At 31.2% G+C, this 23,991-nt stretch overlaps 1 protein-coding gene across 2 annotated transcripts in view; it reads left to right on the top strand.

The window, feature by feature from the left end:
• LOC118737836 (acetylcholinesterase) overlaps window positions 1-21,259 on the top strand; it is a 325,799-nt gene extending 304,540 nt beyond the window's left edge. Inside the window, exon 10 of one of the 2 annotated variants that reach the window (XM_036468619.1) lies at window positions 19,591-21,259. In XM_036468619.1, the coding sequence (XP_036324512.1) occupies window positions 19,591-19,736 (146 nt within the window). In that variant the 3' untranslated portion in view covers window positions 19,737-21,259. The remainder of the gene's footprint in view (window positions 1-19,590) is intronic. The other variant, XM_036468618.1, reaches the window with a different exon arrangement.
• Window positions 21,260-23,991: the final 2,732 nt, after the last annotated feature.

Genomic DNA, 23,991 nt, shown 5'->3' with positions numbered 1-23,991 from the left:
TACCTACATAAAATGATGTGAAAAATAATAGGGACACGATATTTTGGCCACTTTTGCTCATTTTTGTTTTATTTGTTTAATGTTTATAATTTGTTTTTTATATTATCTATCAAAAACCATTCAAAAACCATATAATTCCAAAATCATAATTTAGCCAATAAAATTGGATTTATATTTTTCCAATAAAATATAACCGATATTTTTTATTTAATAAGAATGCAGCTTCATGTAATCGAAAAAATAAAATTCACAAAGTAACCAAAATCTAAATTTAACGAATAAAACTCCCAATTCTGCAATGAACTGAAAATGAAAATCTTTAAACAGACGAAAATGGGAAAAAGTAAATTTAGTGCTATTACCCTATCCAGGATATTCTCCTGTTTTAAATGTCCCCAACTATGTTGTGCTTCTACATGTGAAGTATTGGCTCAGTATTTACTGGAACCTATATTGATTTAGGACCTTGTAAAAGACTATAGATACCACTGAGCAATTAAAAAGATACTAATTTGAAAAACTAAACTTTTTGTTTGCAAAGCAAAATATTTTTTTCGAAAAGTGGCTGACTTTTCAAGCTTCTCTCGTATTAATTGAATAAGTAGTGGGTGTTAAATGTTTGCATTCATATCACCGTAAATTAAATAAAAAAAAAAAAATAATAATAAATAATAAAAGGAAAAGGTTACCAGCAAAAATTCTGGATTGTAGCACATTGTATCTACTACACAGGCAAATGATAAACGACCATCGATGGCGGTGAAATTGATAAGAATCGTGTGCAGCCTCTAATTAAAAAATGTATTTGTATTTACGAGCCGTATAATCATTAATTAAAAATGAGACAAACCATTTAAAACGCAGGCATTTTTTCATTTGCTTTTTATTTTCCTAGAAGTACAAATATTTACGTACATACGTATGTATGTACGTGCGTACTACTTACGTATATTGCCAGATATTTCCATAGGTTATGAAAGCAGCAATGCGTTGAAAAACGAAGAAAACTTTAAAATAATATTTCCTTATTTGAGCCGTTTATTTTGAAAGTGGATAAGTAACCTATTTAAAAAAAATCTAGTTAATGATAATTGATAACACTTATTACACTGCAAATTTTACACAAAAAAATATACTCACAAAACTAGGAGCCAAATATAGTAAAACTGGGTTTTTAGTTTTTCGCTCTGACTTCAGGAATTTTTAAAAGGACTTTGAAATTTCAAATGTATGATTAATTCAAAATATTATTTAAAAAATTTAGTGCAATGTAGAATAACAATGTGGACATTAAATGAAAGAGACAATTCTGCTTAATTGAAAAATATAAAATTTTTATTATTTATTTTTGAACAAAAAAAATTATGGGTTAAGGATTAATACACACGCGACGACATCCCTCTACTTTAGTAGCTTAAAACTTAAAAATAATTAGAAGGGCATTTTCAATACCAATTCGTCCTTGTGGATCAAAAAAATCTTATATTTTTAAATTCAAATTTTTTCTTTCATTTGGTATCTATATTTTTGTTCCAAATTGTACTGAATTTTTTAAATAAATTTTGGAAGTAATCATATCTTTGAAATGCCCTTTAGAAAGTCTGATCCCAGAGAGAAAAACTTAAAGCGCTTTTTAACTTTATTTGACCTTGACCCCTAGTTTCGGGAGTATATTGACTGTTACGTGTGTTTTTGAATTTTTTAGTTTTTGTTGAATGGTGTTAGAATTTAATTGCAGAGCTGGTATAAATAATAACTATTATATATTTATGTAACTTATCCATCAATTTTAGTAAATACCTGTACATTCAAAATGTCATTTCAGTAAAATACATCGGACAAATTGATACATGCCAGTAATTTTTCTAAACCAGTTTTTTTTTTTGAAAGTGGCATAAATCCTTTTACCTTAATGAAAAGTGTTGATGATTACACAAAATTATTTATACTAAAAAAAATATAGGTATCGTAAGATAATAGGTAAAAGTAAATCTTCTCGAAAGTTAGCTTCAATAATTTTAAACGTGTTCAAAGCAAATCCTTTTGCGTTTTGTATCGTTACTGCAAAACCTATGACTAGTATCCCATGTCCGAGTAGTACAGTTCTCTACCAGTAGAGAAGCCAGCTGAAGAGAAACGCAGAAATGCTCCAGCTCTGCAGCTACAACATTTTCACTATCAACTATCGTTAACAATCAAAAAGTAATAATGTTGCTTACAATTTTTTCGCGTTTAGGACTCGAGGTCCTTCTGAAATTTAAACTAGCACATGTATGTATATTTGCATTGCTAAAAATCGATTTAATAAATTTAACTTTTCACATTATTAAATGGTAACGCTCATAACTTGGGTTAAGTTGCGCATATTGGTGAGGGTGGAACAGTGGCTTTAGATCACTCAGGAGAGGTACTTAATTACCAATTTAATCTTTAACCCCATGTTTTTTTTGAAGCACTTGTCTGTCACAATTTTCAAAATGACTAATCGCTGGTAACATTTGTTCATTCGCTACTATGATTGCCCACTTAGCTGGTTAATAAATCTTTGTGCCGAATATTCTAGTCAATCATTACTCTATCTCCGTATGTCTGCAGGCATTCAAGCTCAATTCAAATTAAACGAAAACGAAGCCACAAACAAGCTATTGAATTATGAATATCAAAGAAACTCTAACCATTTTGGCATAACTCAGGGCCCGCAGGCAATCAGCCAATAATAAAATACTACCATGCAGACCCCTCCACACATGTACTTTTTGCAGCTACAACATGGGTAAAACAACAATACATGCATGTATAGTTTAGCTTCAATTTATTCCATCAATGTGGCTAGATGTTTTGGCATTAACTGTCGCGTGCAGTTAATGTGCTCCCACCAAAAAAGCAACAACAAAGAAAGTACATTAACTCAAATGAAAACAAAACTGCCAATTTTGTTTTTTGCTAATTTAAAATTTTATATAATTTTATGGAGACATAATGAAGCGGAAAAGAGAACAGCGCAAAGAAATTAATACAGTGAAACACGAATACGATAGCTGAATAAATTTTGTGTAAACATTTGTAGTACAAAAAAAAGTGAAAGAAATTACCAAAAAAAGAGCGCATCGAAACAGGCAACACGTGTATCCAACGCCGCGTTTTAATCTTACTAATTAAGGCACGACAAATGGTGTTAGGACCGCCGCATAGACACACATCTGAAGACGGACGCGGTGACATACGGACCGGTCAATTGACCGACCAACCGTAGCACAGCGAGGTAGTAACCTGTCAGATATTAAAAGCCTAATTATGGCAATTTAACTTAACTTAACGGAACTTAGAACTTAAAAAATCAAAATGAAACAAATTTCGACGTGGCATTAAGTTACGTTAAGTTTCGGCTGTTCGATTATAAGCGACATCCATTTAAGTGAGAGCCTGTAAGTTACGTTAAGTTGCCATAATTAGGCCATAAGCCATGCTGAAAAAATTAAAAATAAAACACAGAACAGGTGAATGAAAGCTCAGAGCAAGTTGTATGACTAACTGGCTTTGCTGCGAAGGAGAGAAGTGGAGTGCTCCTTGGCTTGGCAACACATACACACGGTTGCCACTTTGGTAATTTGTAACAAAAAATGGTAGCTTTTTTCTGTTTGGTAATTTGGAAACTTTGAATTTCATTTGGTACCTAACTTCGCTCCGATCGCTCTAGAATATCATTTAATATTTGCGGCATAGTAACATGCTCGTGAGCACATGGACAATTTCTTTGGTGAAATGTTTGTTTTTGATGGTAGGTTTATGCATACATATTTATGTATGTATGTACAGGCAAGTGGCCGCTGTGGTGTAGTGGTTAGAAGAGCGCACTACCATTCCGCAAGGCCTGGGATCGAGCCCAGGTTCCGACTAACATCATTTTTTCCAATGGCGGTCGCCCCTCGGCAGGCGAAATTGTGGCTTGTTTACGCCGAAAGAAAAATGGCCACTGCTTTTTTTTGGTAACTTTTTGGTAAAATTTCTCAAATTTTTTGGTAACATTTTCTCTAAGCTTGTGGCAACCGTGCACATACACCTAAATTGTATACATCTTTGTATTAAGTCGAGAGCATATTGGTTGTGGTAGACGCTAAATGACAAAAGTTAGTGTTGCTTGTCGGGTAGAAAGATTCAGTATAACATTTTGGCGGCTTTCATTTGCCGGTTTGCAAATGAGACTGCCGTTAGCAAATCAACCAGTAAACTGGTTATACATAGTAATTAAGCAAGGCACCGAAGGCAAAATTCAAGTATACATATTTGTTGGCAGCAAACTCAGTCAGATGACCACAAGCAGCGACGACAATATGTCTGGCGCGGCACACTGCCAATGTGTGCGGCGGAGAAAAGTATGAAAAAAAAAAAACGTTTTAAGTACTACATAAAAAATCTGATACTCATTTATAAAATTGGAAATGGATATCTGTTATTCTTGCGGGCGCAAGGTACGATTTGGAACCAAATCTAATTTGAATGTCTACATATGCAATAAACAAAAAAAAAAAATAATAATAAATTAATAGTGCAAAAAAGCGGCAATTAATCTTTAAAATGTCACTAATTCGAAATAATCTATCTTGTTGGCATTGCTATTCGTAGAGATTTAGTTTTGATTGCGAAACCGTTCTACTTTAATTGAGCATTGTATTAGTTTCTCGAAATAAAAGTTCGAGAAAGATCAAACTTACATAAATACGATCATTCAGTTATATTATCTATCTATGTCTGTTTGGAAAAAAAGAATCAAGCGAGAGAGATTTAATGCAAGGGAAAATTTTCGCAAAAACCTATACCAAATACAAAAAAAGGAAAAAAAGGTTGAGTTATTGAGTTAAATGTAGTAAGTACATAAATCGCAAATAAATATTAAGTAGTCGAAAAAGTTGCTACGGATTTCAATATATGTTATATGTATGTAGTAGAGGGTCGCCAGCTTTTCTCTGATAAAAATTCCAATTAAAAGCAGATAATGCAAATGATGTTCGGAACTGTCAGAATGTTGCTGTGTCCACTGGGCACGTCATGTATGAGTTGGTTAGTTTCTCAGTTGGTTACAATTCATGTTATGCATCGTCGCCCTTATGCCAGGAACATTAATGTATAAAAATGAAATGGGAAATCAAATTTGAAAGTTTAGGTAATGTTTAGATAGAAGGATTGATTTCTAATATAGAAGTTTACATGCGAAGTACCTCCTCATTAAGCCTTTGAAGATTGGCGACCTTTTTTTAGGGATTTTCGACCACTAAAAATTATTCATGAAAGTTGTTTTTGAAAAAAATCGTATGTTAGTTGTTTGGTACCTCAACGAGCAAATGCTTCGCAGGGGAAGCATACATTAACTTACCACGCTTCTATAAATGAACTAACATGTACAAAATTATATTTCGCTGTCCCATAGAATTTGTTTTGATAACTTTTGGTTTTAAAATTTTAGCAAAAGTCATTAGGAGTTATTACAATAATGAGATTGAAAATGAAAAAAAAACGGGAGGGACAATGTTTATAGATAGCTTTGTTTATGGCTCCCTTATATTCTATGTTCTTTGAGATAACGAAAATTTGTTTTTGGGCTAAAGTACTCGGGCCCTTCTATTAAAATAAATAAAGAAAACATTGAAAATCGGAATTTAAGCAATACAAATATGAAAAATCGGGACACTTATATGTTCCGACTTTTAAAATATATTCAGCGGGACTACTTTCTCAAAATTGATACTGTCCCGCCAAAATCGGTGCGAATGGTCACCGTACTCATACGCCATAGCCGTACTCGTACATACTCATACAAGGCGTGTGAGTAGCGTTTTTCATATTAAAGTCTGAATTTTGTTTTCTTTCGTGATGCAAACTTAAAATGAAAATATTTTGGGAAAATCGTCTGTTCTAAAAAACGGTATGCAGATGCACGACCCAAAATTAAGTTTACATATCTCGGCGTTTTTGGTGTAATTTTAGCTCTACATTCATGGAATTGGCATTGTAAAATATTGTATTAAAAATTGATGGATTCACATGGTCTCATCAAATTATAAGTCCGAAGAAAAAATCTTAAAATATTACAAGAGTTATGAGAAATATTTTAAAACTACACATGTTGCCGTTAATAAACATCGAAAACTAATATGCCATAATTGTAGTTTAAATCTGGCAATAAGTTTTTAACTAATTTCCCTATGAGCTAAAGACTTGAAACTTTAAAATTGGCTCAGAGGTGGCGTGGGTGTCGAGACATTTCAAAATCATTCCGTATTTATGTACCGATATGGTTCTTATTTGGAATGCATTTTACCTACATGAAAAGGAATAACTAAAAAAAAAAAATTTAGAAAACCCACATTTACTGTCCGATTCGTTTCACATTCAGAACGTATATTACTTAAATGGAAAGAAATAGCTTCACAAACAATTTTGCCCTTAGGTGGTGCGGGTGTTAGTCCGGCCACGGTTATTTTTTGAAGGAAAGATTAGTTCTGCACTAATATAAATATATATATATATATCTATATCAAATAAAAGGTATTTTTATGCTCTATTTAAATAACTTATTATTTCGTATATTTAATAACACTACTTTTATTAGAAAAACGAAAGTTTTCTACAAAAAACTTAGAATATTTTTTATTAAAGTGAGTTTTTTAAGAAAAGTTTCACACAAAGCATATAGATATGCTTATGAGCGAATGTACCGTCACGGGTGGGACATTTGTACAGAAAAAATGCTTTTTCTTATTTAAATTTAAGTATAAAGTATTCAACAATTCTAAATTTTTATAAATCTACACCTAATTGACCATTATAGAGTTATTACAAAATACGAAAAAAATCCAAATTACTTTTATGTGGAAAAAATCCGAGTTATTTCTTCTGTCACGGGTGGTACAAAAACAAATAACTGATTTTTAGAGCAGATAGATTTTACGGAAACTCTGCGAATTTATTTCACTTTTCTGTGTGAACTTTCTGTCTTATGATAAAACAAAGAACCCCGAATACAAACAAAGCAAAAACTACAAAAAAAAATTGCTTTATTATAAAAATGAAACTCGAAATTCCTCTGTCGCGGGTGGAACAACTTTTGTCACGGGTGGGACACGTACGAATTTTCATATGAAGGAGAGCATTTAGTGTGTTCTATATTAAAGATTAGTTATTAAAAAAATATAAGAAGCCAGGTTCAATTCACTTACATTTTATCTTAAGTAGTAGGTGGTGGACTCAGAAAATAGAGAATAAACATAGCCCATTCAATATTAAATTTTGGAAAAATTATGAATGCATAGCTTTAAAATTTAAAGTCAGATTAATACGATTGCAGCATGTGGTTGCAAAATTGCTATAATAACCCCTCCATTTTTTTACTTCAGCTCCACCTAGCGAGTTCCATCGAATTTTATTGCAATCGAAAGAGCCATTTAGGGATGCATTAAAAAAATGCATTTTCAATACCATACGTTAGCAAATATTGTGACGAATTTAGATCGCTAAAAACATGATAAGTTTTTAAAATGTTCTTTCCTGTGTATATGCATATGTATGTACCTATTTAGCAGTAAATATTTACATTGAAAAGTGAATGAATAAATTAAATTAAATCAAATTGTATGATGCGAGATAATCTTTTGTTTAGCATTATGTTTGCTGAACATTTTCGTACATACATGATTAAATAATTTTTTATTTTTTCTTTGACATTTTTATAACTTTGTTTGTAGTATGTTGCCCCATTTAACAACTTTAAATTAAAGATGCTTTGAGTTATTGTTTTTTGCCAACGATTTTTTTACCTTTCATATGGCCTTTAAATATATGTATATGTACATATGTACATGCATAAGTGACTCCTAAGGTATCATGAAGAGAAGGCATTGTGTAGAAATATCCCAAGTTTTATGACTGTCAAAATCATTTTTCTGTTGTTGTAAATCACCTCAAAGCACATGTTTTGATAACATCGTGCAACAATAAATTTTACACACAAAATAAACATGGGCCAAATAAAGTAAAACTGCGTTTTTAGTTTTTCTATCTGACGGTAGGATTTTTTTTGTAGAACTTCGAAATTTGAAAAATATAATTACTTCAAAATTTATTTAAAAAAAATTCAATGCAATGTAGAAAAACCTTATGACTATCAAATTAAAGAAGGAATTCTGTAGAATTAAGGCCCATTACATTTTTTGTTGCATATAGACGATTAGGTATTGAAAAGGTCGTTTTAACATTTTATCATTGAATATCCTTGAAATTTTACAATAGATATTTTCGAAAAAATTATATGTTAAGGACTAATATGCACTAAACCACATGCTCGAATTTTGTCCTTCTAACTTTATTGACTTAAAAAAATAAAACTAATTAAAAAGAAATTTTCAATACAAACTCGTCCTTGTGAACCTAAAAATTTTATTTTTTTTATTCTACAGAATTTTCTCTTTCATTTGGTGTCCGTACTGTTTTTCTAAATTGGAATGAATTTTTAAGATAATTTTTGGAATTAATCATACCTTTGAAATTACAAAGTCATTTTAAAAAAATCCTGACTTCAGAGAGAAAAACTAAAAACGCAGTTTTACTATATTTGACCCACATTTTCGTGAGTATATTGACTGCTTCATGTGTTTCGAAATTTCGCACGATGTAATACATACCTACATAAATGATTATATGACTTATTAGACTAATTGCGAATCGTCTAACATTACAACTTTCTTTTACATAGTTCAGCGACGCTATTGGGGTAGTACACATAAGCGTATATGACCTCGTCTTCGGTCGTGATTTGGCCTAAATAATATTAGGAACATGGTTCGTTGTTTTGAAATTAATATATCAAAAAAAAAATATGGCCAGATAGATAATAGAATAGATAAGGAAATATAATCTATTGGACGAGATGCATTCAAATTGTCTTAGTGTAAGGATATAAATCTAGTTCAAAGTCAGCAGAGACGCCTCCAAAAGACTACACCCACAAACGATCCGCAAATTCGTGCACTGAATTGTATATGTAATATTAAGCTGAAAAATATTAGCTTTCGTCTCATGTTCCAATCAATTCACGATTTCGCAATCTGCTTTGTGTTTGGCTTTGTAATAACAACGTGTCGGCCTATTTGACCATTTGCCATGACCATATGTATGTATATGTTTACAATATTAGCTGTATATATATACGTCCGCACATTTATTGCTCCACTCGCGAATTCAAAAATGTAACTGCTTTCAAAGTACATATTTTTGTAATGCATTTAAGTAAATGTGATTGTTGTAACAGCTATTCAAATGCATTTTTTTTAGTATTTTAATAACTCGCCATTTTTTAATTAGTTTTCATTTCGATTTTTGTATACACATTAGGGCGGGTAAATTTTTTGCGACTATAGGCGTATAGCATATGAGGATTCCAGGTGTGATTCTAGCAAATTTTCCAAAGAAACCATGGGTCTAAAATTAATTTGGAGTTTGCCAAATTTCGAAAATAGGTTTCTTTTACTTAAAATTTTGCAGTAGTGCCGTAAAGAAGTGCCTACATTTTGTATAAAAGCATGCTGTAAGAGGTTTTTGGTATGAGGAATCTATTTCTGGATTTATGTTTCCTAAAACATCCGCCACAGAACACAACAGTGAAAATTTTAAAACTGTTTTACGTGTTGAAATAAAAAACATATATTTTACATATCCTTGACAAAGTTTTTCATACAACTATAATTCAATACAAACTATATGCTTACACATGTATGTATGTTGGTATGTACATTAGACTGCATCACCAAACAAAGTTGCGGTTTTTCTGCCGGGAATACAAAATTTATTAGGTTCATTCCTTATCTTTTTGGACTAAAATCTGAAAAGTGTCAAAATGCCAGAGCGTAAGCAAAATGCGCTCACTAAAAGAGAGTAACAGGAAAAGTAAAGGAACGCAAAAAACCAAATTTTTAGTCCAAAGAATGGCAACAACAAAACTAACGTCAAATAAGAACAGAAATGTATGTACAAAACACATTCACACATGCACAAGCAAAATAAATACTTGCTATATCAATTATTTTTTGCCTCCTTCCAATTTCAATTCATTTCTTTTACTTTTTAGATTATTCTCACTTTTTGCGTATTCTTTAATTTCCGTTAATTTAAATTCAGTTGAGTTTGACACTTTTCAGGATTTTGCCAGAAAAAATTCTTCTGACTAAATCTGACTACTTCGGACTGATGAGAGTCGCTCTCACTGACTGTTGCTCTCTCATTTTTGCTGTCATTTCCGAGTTAAGGAACGCTTTTTGGACTAAATCTGACTACTTCGGACTTTTTCTGACTATTTCTGGGAGATAAGGAACGCGCATATTATATTTGAAGACATCCACCAACATATTTCGGAAAAATATTGAGATTTACGTGAGCTGGACCGCATTGATAATACCTCCAAAAATGGAGTTTTTTATGCATAAAAATAGTTTCTTAAAGAACCAACAGTTTGAGCTTAAAAAATCTGCATATAAATATTTCCAACGCAATTGTAACAATGAGCATCAAAAATGCTGTTTTTAACTGTTTTCAAAGATTTGTTTAAGAAAAATTTAATATGTGCCAAAGGTATTCCGATTTATACTTATCAGTGCAAAGGTATTTTCCCACTATTTTTATTTCTGATTATTGATTTTAGACCCATGGTTTATTTGGCAAATTTGCTTAGAATTACACGTAGAATCCTCCTATGCTATACGCCTATAGTCGAAAAAATGTTCCATACAAATTGACCCGCCCCTAATGCACATACATACATATGTACGTATCTGTTTATGTACATTAGACTGGTTAAAAAAATCGATCGCCCATAGCGAATTTCTATTTTCCTTTTGGATCCTTTTGAACCAATCTAATATACACATATATTTAAATATTCTAATCCAGTTGTATCTTACTGAGTACTGGCATATGTATTTATGTATGTATTTATTAACTTTTAATTTGCTACTTGCATTTTGTGATCGTATGTATGTAACATAGTTTGCGGTTTTTGTGAAATTCAGCTTAATTGTAAAGTGTTGATGGTTAAAATATGATAACTTTTAAAAAAGTATGTTTGCATATTGAAAAAAAGAAAATTAAAAACCGACTGTCAAAAATGTAAAGTAAAAACAAAAATGCAAAACTATCAGGCTTTCTCTTTGATGTTGGCTTTTCTTGCGGGGATCGATAGGTAAGTAATGAACGCTGAAGTGAAAAGCCAAAAAAATAAATTAAAATTTCAAACTTTACATATTTACATCAGAAATTCGTACATGTTTCACATGCTTCATTTTGTTTTCTCTTTTGTTTTACATATATACAAGCTATTAATGTTGCATTGTTTACCACTGCCTCTATTTTTGGGAAGTTATTTTCTATGCACTGTTCGGCAGTCGTCTGGGGAATTAATCAAATCAAGTTTTTCTGAAAGTTCGGATTGTACATATATGGTTTTCCCAGGTTGGCGATTTTAAGCTGCTTCTTCAATTAAAATAGTTAAAATTTTTCTAAAACAAAGAATTCCGATTCCGCAGACCCCAAAACAACCATGAAGACCTTTTGAATATTTAAATATTACCATTTATTGCTTTAAATTCTGCTCTGCGACAACCAAATTCCAACTGAAAAAAAACGCTTAAAATCGCCAACCTGGGAAAACTGAGAAATTACTTTTCTATATAGATACAACATAGACTTTAAGAAAACTTGATTTCATAACATCCCCTTTAAAAAAACTGAAATCGCCATACAGTGTTATTAATAATTCATTCTTTCGGCCATTACCGAAAAATGCTTATGTAACTTCTATTAGAGTATTGACGAAATATGATTAGCTGTGGAATAATATTTTTATGAAATGGTTGCATTTTATTATTTCTGCAAAAGGGATTTTTTTCTTGAGAATGTTTTTCTTTTGCCAATAAATTGTACTCACATATATATTTCGCGATTATTTACACTGTGCTACAAAAAAAAAGTAATGAAATACACCCGAAATAAAACCTATTGTAGGTTGTAGCTATAGTCATGAGCGTAGCCAGGTAGGGGCAGGGGGGTGCTCGAGCCTCGCCCCCCCCCCTAACTTTCAAATTTTCCTTATATATATATAAAATAGTACCCTGAAATGCCAGCTTAATAGGGTCGAGCCCCCCCTAAATTTCATTCTGGCTACGCCGATGGCTATAGTCGAATACAACATGAAAATATGAATTCCGCAAGGTTCCTGGACCCTCCGTTTTCTTTTTATTTAAAAACAACCGTTATGTTATGTATACATTGTTATGTATACTAAATAATAAATATTTTTCATCTGTTTAATAAGCCCCTATTTTTCTTAATTTTTCAACTTTGGAACATTTTGGAACTTTGGTTCATTAGCACAAAGTTCGTTTTTGATAAAATTTTAAGAAAATGGGCGTGGCACCGCCCACTTATATCATATACGTATTTCAAAAACTACTTGACCGTTCTCAACCAAATTTGAAATTAAATTAAGAAAAATAGGGGCTGCTTATTAAAGTTTAACCGACGAAAACTCCCCACAAGCTAAGCCTAACAATATATTGTTGTACATCATTTTAAAGGTCTATTTCAAAGCATTTTTAAAACATGTTCTGTTCTTAAAATCGGATGAAAAGTAATAAAGCCGTTAATAGATAGGTGTATCAAGTACGAACATAACGGTTGCTTTAAGATAAAATAAAAATATAGCGAGCAGGAGTTATACGGAACCCATTTTTATGTTGTACGCGATAATAACTATAACCTCCACTAGTTTTTGTTTCGGGTGTATTTCATGACTTTTTTTTGTAGCGCCGTGTTATTAGCAAACAAAACACAAAACAAGAAACAGCAAGGATTCGGTAATCAATATTTGTTTCATTTGCTACAGTGATTTAAGGTACTTTCCATATTTACTATTTAACTTACAGAAGGCGGCTAAAACATTTCACTACAAAATCATTAGTATCGAGTTACTTTTTAATAGTAAATAAATGGTCACGCTAATTACAGCACTGGCCAACGATGAAAAGATTTCTTTATCATGACAACGACTTATTTCAATTTTTTGGTAGTTAAAAAGGGACAAGTTCGTTCCAATTGTTCTGTTGAAATCGCGTCTTAACCCATCAAGATTATGCTCGATTTAAAAGTTTGGAAAGGGAAGAAAATAACAGATTTGTGCTTGTTTATTTTGAAAGTGGCATAAGTCACTCCGTACTTCTTGTGCTTAAATGACCGGCTGCTTGTAACCGAATGCATTTACAAATCGCTCTATCGTCATAAACTAATGACGAAACCTTTTATCTTTGGTTAATGAAGTTGAACGAATAACCGACGCATTCAGATACAAGTTACCGATCATTTAAGCACAAGAGCTGTGAAGTGACTTATGCCACTTTCAAAATAAACGGTTCATATGTTAGTGTTTGGCCGAGCTTCTCTTCTGAAATTCAATTTCCTAAAAAAACACCAAATCGCTGATATCGATATTTCTTGAGATATAGGGCTTTGAAGTTAATAAACAATTTCTACAATTTAGCTCAAAAGTCAATGGAAATTTCACACTACCTCAACCTTAAAGCCAAATATCTCAAGATATATCGATGTTAGTGATTTGGTGTAGTTACCAGAACTTTTTTGTATAAAATTTAATGGCCTACAAGTTTGTTATTCGCAATTTTACTGTAGTCCTTGTTATTTGCGAGATAGGGGCAAAAACGGGAACTTAATTAAAATATTGGGTTTGGTGACCCGCAAAAACTCGCTGGTGCGAGTTAGAGTTACGCCGTAATAAACACTTTTGTAGAGCATTCAATTCTGAAAAAAATGCATCATTGACCAAGATTATACCATGAAATGCCTCTGAACTGTAGACTTTTTAAGAAAAAACTCGAAGTTTACTTGTATTTTATATGGGAAGTCTTAGCACGCCTTGGGCGAGTACTTAATGTTAATATTAAGGGTTCAAATTTACAGCCAGGTTTCTTTTAGGTTTTTCCACAAAATTTCGAGGATCTTAAATAAGAATCTAAAACAAAGAAGTAAATTCAGAAACTTGAATAGATAAACTTGTGTAGTCATAAATTGGCGGTGTTACGTGCATTTTCCAAAATTCCATAATTATCTTATTTGCTTTTAAGAGATTGTTGTGACTATTGGCTTGAGTAAATTAGCGTCTTATAATTTCGAAATATCGAAGTTTCCGTATTTTTGAAATTTACCGTTATGTGAAAAGTGGGCGGAATTTTAGTCCAATTTTAAACATTTTCAACGTCTTGCCAAGTAAAATAGTTATACCGCGTTTGATACAAGTTGCTAGAACAGCTACCGAGATACATATGTATATGTGCTTATAAGTGGGGGGCGTCACGCTCATTTTCCAAAAATTTATCATAAACATATTTATTTCTTTCTAAAAAGTTATTGCAAAAACATTAATTTTGAAAAAATTAGCTTCAGTGGTTACTGATTTATCAAAGAATTCGTATTTCTCTAAATTACCTTTATATGGGATGTAGGCGTGGCTATTGTCCGATTTTAAAAATTTGCAGCCGTTTGGTACGTTTTAGCAATACCAACAACTGTGCCAAGTGTGGAAGAAATTGGTGAAGCGGGTACCGAGACATACACATGTAATCATAAGTAGGCGTGGCTACGCCCATTAAAAAAAAAAAGTGTAATATTCTTATTTTCCCGCCAAAAGGCCATTATAAATGTCAATTTTGAGTGAATAAGCTTCGTTGGTTACTTAAAATATCGCAGTTTTCGTATTTCCGCCAACTACCGTTATATGGCGTGGTTCTAGTCCGATTTTGCCAATTTTCAATACCATCCGTCTTACGCTCAACAGAAGTACATATACCATGTTTCGTTAAGATATCTCAACACGACAGATAGTCACGGCTTGTGCACAAGTGCACTCCGGTATAAAAATCTTGGCTTTAGGCCGCGGCCGGCGCCGGTCTACCCGGTTCATCGCAACTAAATGAGACATCTCCAATGTGAATATGTATGTAGTATAAGTACTATAATTTGCTGCAACCACATCAAATCATCGCACCGACAACATTTAAGGTATCTAAACAGAAGTATTAACTATTAAATATGTTAAAGTAGATATTTGTAAAAAAAACAACCAGCCCCTGAGGATGCTTATGAGTTTAGAGAAATGTCGGGCTATAATAGTGGAATAACTTTGCACTAAAGGATACAAGATCGGAAAAGCCTATTATAATTTAAAATCACATATGATATATTTCGATGTTTATGTCTCGAGAACATTTTTTTGTTCCAAAATTCATTGACCTTAAATACCTCGATTTAGTACTTACACACTGAATCTCAGTTCTTATTACTCTAACCTACCACCCTAATATCAGTGAATCAAAGCTCGCCAAAAATCACGAAACTTTTGTTAAAGAAGTATTTCGATTATTCTAGTAGAACCATTTAAAAAAGTCTATTGCCGGATGTAGGTGTCACCGAAAAATGTAAAAAGGGGACTCTTATGGTGATTTCGTTTCTTCCAAAAAATGTTGCCCTTCCCCGGTGTAAAGTGTGTTAGAACTTACTCTCAACCCCGTTTGCCTTATTGTCCGTGTCTGCTCACGCAATTCATAATATTGTCGTTTTAAGCAACCATCTGATTTTAAGGGCAACTACCACCCCTAACAAATCTTCAAAGAGAATGTGCCTTTTTTGCCTGATAAGAGTGTGGCATTTCAAGAAACGAGCACATAATTTTCTCACCCTTTGTCTTTGTTTTAGAACTGAATACGAAAAAAGAAAGATGGAATCAAAAGGCAACATTTTTTGATAGAAACTAATTTTCCACCACTTCATTTTGTGTGCGCTGTAAAATTTTGATCGAGCGTTTTATAAATAAGTACTTTCATACAATCATGCACAGGTAATTTCCTTTAATAAATTCGTAAATTCCAATTAATAAATGAGCATATATATATAATAAAGAAATAGTTTAAATGCCTTAAAACTATTGAAACTCGTATGCAGCGCTGAACTAAAATTCCACCTCGTTCCAAAATATAAAACCACTACATATTGGGGGCTTTCCTTAAACTCGTAAAAGCCTCGTCAACTTCGAAAAGCTCGTGAATTTCCGAGGCTCGTAAAAAAACTGTCAAAATTTGTATGGAGCTCTATTTAAAAGCCCCTCGTGCAATTGCGAGGCAAATTTGATGCGCAAACGACCTCGTAAACTTCAGTGATGCCGAGGGGCCGACGATTTTATACTAAAATATATGATAAAATACTGAAAACAAATGAAAAAATAGTAGGGGAATAAAATTAATAAATTGTATCCACTAATTGTATTAACATGGGTTTTCTCGCATAATTCTCGCATTTTAATTATATTTTAGCTTTCATTCGAGCTGACGGGCTGTTATGAAAAATACTACGAAACAAAAATGTATTCAAAAAACCCTTTTCAACCTGTCAAACAGTCACTTTACGCACCTATTTACACATTTCCAAAAGGGTGGCGTTCCCGTAACAGCCTCGTAAACTTAGAAGTTTTACACAGCTTAAGACTTTACGATATTAAGGAAATCCCCTAATTGACAAGTTTTAACAAAAATTTTTTTCGTGCTTAATGTTTGTTACTTTTTTTTTTATAAAAGTTTAGTTCATTCTTTAACAAAAATTATATAAATCCGATTTAAAATTGTTTGTAATACTTAAAAAATGAGCAAGCTTTCTTAAAAACATCAGTAAAAACATCGATGTTTTATTTCGATATATCGAACTACCATCGATGTAAATTTTAGAAACATCGATTCTTTAAACATCGATAGTCTCATTGTCATTTACAACCCTAGTTCTGCTAGATAACAAAACGAGAAGAAAAGTACCGAGGACTTAAAGTTAAGGATGCAAGAGGCGTTTTCGGTTGGCATGAAAAATTGTTTCAGATCGTATATCTATTGAACAATTTTTCATTTTCTGTGCAAGAAAAGTTCCTTGACACTTTTTTCCCATTTTGTTCTCTTAGAAGTGTTACGGAAAGTATTGTTCGCATTTTGTTCGGTCTGGGTTTTGTTCTTATATCATTCCCGTTGAAAGCGTTCTCGACACTATCTTTATTGTGGAATTGATTTTGGGGAAAAAACCTACGGGAACGATATTTAGTTTTGATCACACCTTTTGTATGGTATGTTACCACATAACTTTAGACCACGCGAACCATTTTCTATGATTAAGACCGGTGATGTACTAATCTGGTTTAGTTCCGATCATGGGATCATGAAAAAATTAAAGGGATTCCTATATTTTTGCACTTTTATTATATTATTATATTATATTTTTTGACTTTTATTTGGAGGTGCGTCATGGGTGGGTGTTGGGTTATGTACAAAATAACGGTACACAAGAAACTACATAATGGTTTATTATTTATTATTTTTATTTGTTAAAGAATAAATAAAATAATAGTGGAAACATACTTTGTGAGAAGCAGTACGTTGATGTTTTTTTGATGGGCGGTTTTGCAAAAATATCGACGAATAGCTTTATGCGACTTGGAATCATCTAAACTTTTAAACAAACCCCATAATGAACGTCACACCATATATGTTTTGCATCATGTATAGATTAAAAATTTTCTCATTTTGGAAAAAACATTTCCTTTTAAATCTTTGTAAGTACTTATAAAACTTGTAACTTTAATGAAAAATTAATTGTAAGTGAAACATGTCATATTTTATTACCTTTAATTTGATATTTTGATTGTTTAATTTGATATTTAATTTTTTTTAATACATATCTCCATTAATATAGAAAGGACCATATACATATGCACAGAGTTCTTGGTCCTGAAATAATACTAAAATGCAAATTTTATTGTTTTAAAAACATATTTAATTAGGCTTCGTTTCTTGCGTTCAAATATTCGCTCTAGTAGAAAACAAGTAGTCAGATGACGAGAGTGACTACTGCTTTTAAAACCTTAATAACTCAACGCCTTAGATCCATATCAATTTTCATTTGGCAGAATTAAAAGATGTTGTAGTATTTCGTTCCACGATTGCTGAAAAACATTGAGTTTGTTCACGCTTGCCTGTTTATCAGGCTATGTGGTTATATTTTTTATTCAGTTTACAACAAAATAAAATACACTAAACAAAAATAATTTTTAACATGATAACCTAATAACCAGGCAAGTGTGAACAACCTCATTTCTTTACAAGTAGTCGGCTCTCTGTAGGAAAAGCCGTGCCAAAAATTTAACAAAAATCTGATCGCAACTTACTTGCGTATTGTTTTTTTTTTTTAAATATAACCTCTTCATACTTTTTTGATGTAAGTGGGTTGATAAAAAAATACCATGGGAAGGGTATTCAATTATTCACATTTCTATAAAAATCTTGTTCAGAAAATAAATTAATAATTTTTTTATTTAACCAAAAATTTGTATTTTAAATTCAAATAAAGAAAATCGTCAAAACGTCATGGTTTTCTTAAAAATATGACTGAACTGACTGAATATACATAAATTCATAATAAAAATTAAAAATATTTACATATAATAAAATAAATTAAAGCCAAATCAAAAATGTTTGTACGCGCATCACCCGAAAACTAATGCATGGAGTTTAATGCAGTTTTCACCGATATATTGTAAGAGTTCTAACTAAAAATATGGAAAGAAAATATTTAAAGTTGCCACCTGTTTGAAAATTGCAGTTTAAGTAAATTGACATGGATATCAAACTGAAGAGGTTTAGGAAAGCTTACTGCCGAAAATATTTTTAAGGGGCGTTGCCACCTCTAAGAAAAATGTTATTCTATTAAATTGATCACGCTGGGTATTTTCTAGTTATATATAAAATTGATTATAGGGAGAATATTTGTCAAAACTAAGCTCAACAAATACTGAACCGATTTTTTTATATTTTTATTCTAAAACGATGCATTGATGAAAAGAATTTGATGGTATACTTTAACCCTTTCCCGAGGAAGGTAAAAAAAATACAAAGATGTAATCCCCAAGGGTCATGTAGTACTCCAAGATTAAGCGAAATGTATAGAGAAACATGTGGTCCATTTAAATGTTCTTTGCCTAAATTTCATATATTTAAGCCAAACGACGCCACGTCAGATATTCTGCTAGTATGAGATTAGAAGTTTTTGTTTTAATAGTTTTCCATTTTTGTATGGTAGAAAACAGGACTTTGATAGTTACTTAGTTCGTGTTTGTTATGACATTTCGTAAAGTCCATATTAAAATTATTTTCAAAAGATTTTCTCGAGTTATAACAAAAATCGCAAATATCATTGTGTCAACTTGTAACTAGAAATATTATTACAGCGAAAATATGTTGAAGCACTTCAGCTGATTTCGTTATAGGTTTTTCAGATGGCCAACAATTTCTATTAAAGACATTTTTATATTTAGTTTAATGCTATTTCATATGCCATATCATATTCATTGAACTATACATGCACATATGCATGTGTGTACGCGTTCCCCACAATTTCACCGCAGAAAAATTTTATGTAAACTAATGAGTGCGCCTTTCTTTTCTTTTGCAGCGCAATGTGAAGTCAAAGCATCCTCAGCTTCCACACTACATAGTGCACAACAACAAGATCTAGCGCTACAACAAAGTGGTATCGTTACAATAATGCTGACGTTATCAATTGTTTTGGGCATTCCGTCGCTGAATATATTTTTCTAAAACATAAAATTGATTTAGGAGCGCACAAAAAGCTTCATGCAGCCAATGTATTCAAACATTCCAGAAAACACACATTAAAATGATGGATATTAATAAAAAAAGAAATAAGATAATTATTACTAATAAAAATAACACACACACTCACGAATGCTTACATACAAAAAAAAAAAAAACATTTAACTAGCGTAGTGAAATGTAGTTAATGAAAGGGTAGGCGAAGAATTAAGGAAGGACGAAAATATGAAAAATAAAGGCGCATATTAAGAAATATGTTTGTAAGTAGATGCCAAGTAGATCCAGAACTTTTTATTTCTATTTTTTTTTTTTAATTTGTGTATAGGGCTGACACAAAACACTATCTATGAAACTGATTTGATGTTATACATTTTTCTATATTTTTAATTTTTTTTTTGTCGTTGCGGCAAAACTTGATTTTTTTTAGGGCAAGTATTAAGCAAAAATATTATATTATTAACGTATATTGAGCAGCTTGGGTTGGAAAAAAATTCCACAATTTTTTCATTTACTTTTACCAAATTCGTGTTATATTTAAATTGCTTTTTTTTGTCTATGTATGTGGACATATTTATCATATAACTTAGTTTGCATATTATAATGTTCAGTGTGCTCAACCCGTACAACAAAAGTAGTCACTTACACTCCCACACACATACACTTTAAGCATTTTACGCGTGCTCTTGCCACAAAGCTGCAGAGCACCTTGATGACCTTAGCTTGACAACCCAAACCAAATTAATAAACTAATTTGGTAAGCTCAAAGGAAAGGCAATGAAATTTTTGAAACAGTTAAAAAACTTTGACTTAAATTGGATATCCAGAACCACAGTTTTTTACAATCAACCAAATTTTAAAAGCGAAGAAAACGTAACATTTTTAGCGACGACGAAATAAGTAACGAATATTTCCAAAACATTAACGATTTTATACCGAAATAACAAATAAAAAAAAAAATACAAATGAGATTAAACTTAAAATTTGAAATTTGCCAAGAAAGTTTTGAAAAATTTGGTACCCCAGAGCCTCGGTAGGTAGGGGCCATTTAATAAAGTAAAAAAGAAAAATTTTGAACTGACTTTAGCATTAAATTTCAGTTAAATAAAATGGAAAGCGTTCGCAATGTACGCGAAATGCGATGAATTGTTTGAGTAAAAATTTCAAGCGCGAAACCCGTTCGTGTCTTGAGTCTTTCGTTTGCCTCGCATCCTTACTCTACTGCGACAAGAGGGTTGACTTTGTTTGCACAAAAAGCCAACTAATAACATATCTACTATAGTTTTTACGATTCCAGAATAAAATTTGCGCTTTAAAGTGAACGACAGGAAGAAATCTTATTTGTTATTTTTTGCATATGCATTTGCGTTAGGCTTCAGACCAACCACTTTACGATTTCTTTCACATATATTTCTCCATAAACTATATATAGTACTTGTGCGCAAATGAGTCATTAGCCTTTATGCCATATAGCTTTTCCTCCAGCTGTGCTGTATAACCTAAAAAAAAAATAAAAAAATGTAATAAAAATTAGTAACCTATTCTTATGGCTGACAAATTAATTGGATTTTAATAGCGTGAATATGATAATTGTATTAGAAGCATGTTGCAAATTTGTAGCACAAACAATAATAGTTGCACACACACACACATACTCGTGCATACAGACATACATACTCAATAAGTAATAAAAGAAACAAAAACGAAATGGTAAATATGTATGTATTTATATGTGAGCACATGTAGTTACATATTTGTATGTGTGTAAGTGGATAATTGTAAAAGAAATTATGTAAATTGAAAATAAAAATTACTTTTAAGAAGACCAAAACAAAACCAAAAAACAAAAACATACATAAGTTGATGTGGTAAAAATTATACATACACACATCTATAAAAATTTATGCATTAAACGAAAATAGAGAAATGAATTGCTAAGCAAAAACTTTTTATATAGCAGCGTAAGCAACCAAAACAAAAAAAATAAATAAAAGAAACAAGAAAAAAGAAAAAAAGAAAAAGTGAGACAAATACTTATACATACATATACATATATATATATATATATATATAAATATATATTTATTTAAAAGTAAAGAAGTTATATAACGCAAAACATATCAATATATTATTATTACGAATATTATTATTGCTATGATTAAACCAAAAATGATATTAGTACTATGAATTTGTACTCAACAACTTTATAAAATTGGCTCTTAGAAAAACTATTAATACCGAAACAAAAACTATAAACAAAATCTAAGCTAAAAACTTTACATTTTTAAGTAAGAAATAATTGTAAGAAATTAAAATAGAAATTATAATGAAAATAGTGCAATAAAAATGCGGCGCTTACAATGCCACTGACGTATTGCAACAATAACGGTATATCTGTATCTGAACACATGAATAAGCGCAAAACAAAACACACAATTCACGCACACCCGCACACAACACAACATTCATGCATGCGCATCAAACTACATAGATTTATGTATGTACATATGTACAAGCATAGCTAGTCTCGTAAGTAAACCCTGGATATTTGGCTTATTTAATTAGCACTGAGAAAAATGCCCCATTGAATATTAAAATACCAAACAAGCATGCATACTACATAAACACATGCATTCTCCTACATTTAAAATATATATAGAAGTTAACGTTGTATTGTGTGGCTACATTCTACATACATATATACTTATATGTATGTATGTAAACAAGCACACTTGACGTTGACCTGTAGCATTCGTATAGTTGAACTTACAAAATACTGAATAATTATTAAATTAGCTAATTATAACGAATATAAATTATAATATATATTAAATGCATATCAAATAAAAATATTTCTAAACGAAAGGAGAAAATTCTGTTAAAAAATGTATTGCGTAGTTTTAAGCTAAAACTAAAAATATAAGTAGTTGCTTTACTAAGAACATAAAAACATACATATGTTTGTGTGACGTGTAAGCATAAGTCAGTTACTAAAGAAACAAAAACGAAACACAGCACACACACAAAGTGGATTACAATGTAATGTATTAATTTAAAAAAAAATATATGAAATAATTTATCAATAAAAATACATATGTTTTGGAAATAAAATAAACACCATAAACTCAAAAAGTTATTTCAATTTTTTTTATTAATAGTTTGTTATAATTTCTTAGTAAAAAGGAAGCTATGAAAAAACCAATCGTGTGTAAGCATATATTAAGCACACATACTTACACACAAATATTCTATAACTGAGCGATGTTCGCTTGCAACTGCAGAACCATTAGTATACAAATAATTAAAAAAAAGTAAAAAAATCAGGCTAGAAAGGAAGAAACTACAGAACAAAATTTATGTAGGTATTCATAAGAGGGTCGTTAGTGTCATATTTTTGTAGTTATTTCATTGACTTTTTAAGAGGTAAAAAATATTGGGTCGATTTTTTGTTTTCGTACAAGTCGAAAATTTGAAATTTCCCTATTATGCCGAATTCCCACAAGGCATTATAATGATAAAAAATGTATTCCATTTAAAAAATGCCACATCGAAACACACACACAATGACTATTTTTATGAACGCAATGGCAGAGGAATTTATTAATGCCCAACATTTTCAATAAAAATTTTGTCATTTAATGCCTTGGGAAAATTCAGCATTTCTTTTCTATACTAAAAATTTGAAATCTTCGATTCGTAAGAAAACAAGAATCCGGCTGATGCTTTTTATTCGAATACAAGGTATTTATTTCATCACACAAATATTTTATATGAAACGTAAAAATTAAAAAAAAAAAAAAAAATGTTTGTATTAGTAGTCTCTGTCCCATTAATGAATTAGCAGATATGCGCTAAAACCTCTATTAGATACGAGTTAAATATACGTATATTATACAATATAATATCTATAAACCAATAAATAATAATTTAGAGTTATGATCATTGGCTAGTAGGCGTTAAGTAAACTCTCAATTGACAGTCGCATTTTTATTTCTAACTCAGACTAATAAAGCGACCATAATCTAATATGAGAATATATATAATAAAATAAAATATAATATTATAATATAACAAAATAAAATATAATATAATACAAAATACATAATGTAATATACTTCTCATTTGCTTTTCAAAAATTGTAATGCAAGTGGGATTGCCATGGATACTACAAAAAGGCTCCTGTTATTGTCCATGGCACACCCGAAGTCTTGTGGCAGTGTTTTAAAAATCTCAAAGTAAAGTA

The sequence above is a fragment of the Rhagoletis pomonella genome, unplaced genomic scaffold (assembly GCF_013731165.1).
Source record: "Rhagoletis pomonella isolate Grant_MI unplaced genomic scaffold, Rhpom_1.0 Rhpom_scaffold_00004, whole genome shotgun sequence".
NCBI classification, from domain to species: domain Eukaryota; kingdom Metazoa; phylum Arthropoda; class Insecta; order Diptera; family Tephritidae; genus Rhagoletis; species Rhagoletis pomonella.
This window is presented reverse-complemented; position numbering and strand designations above follow the sequence as displayed.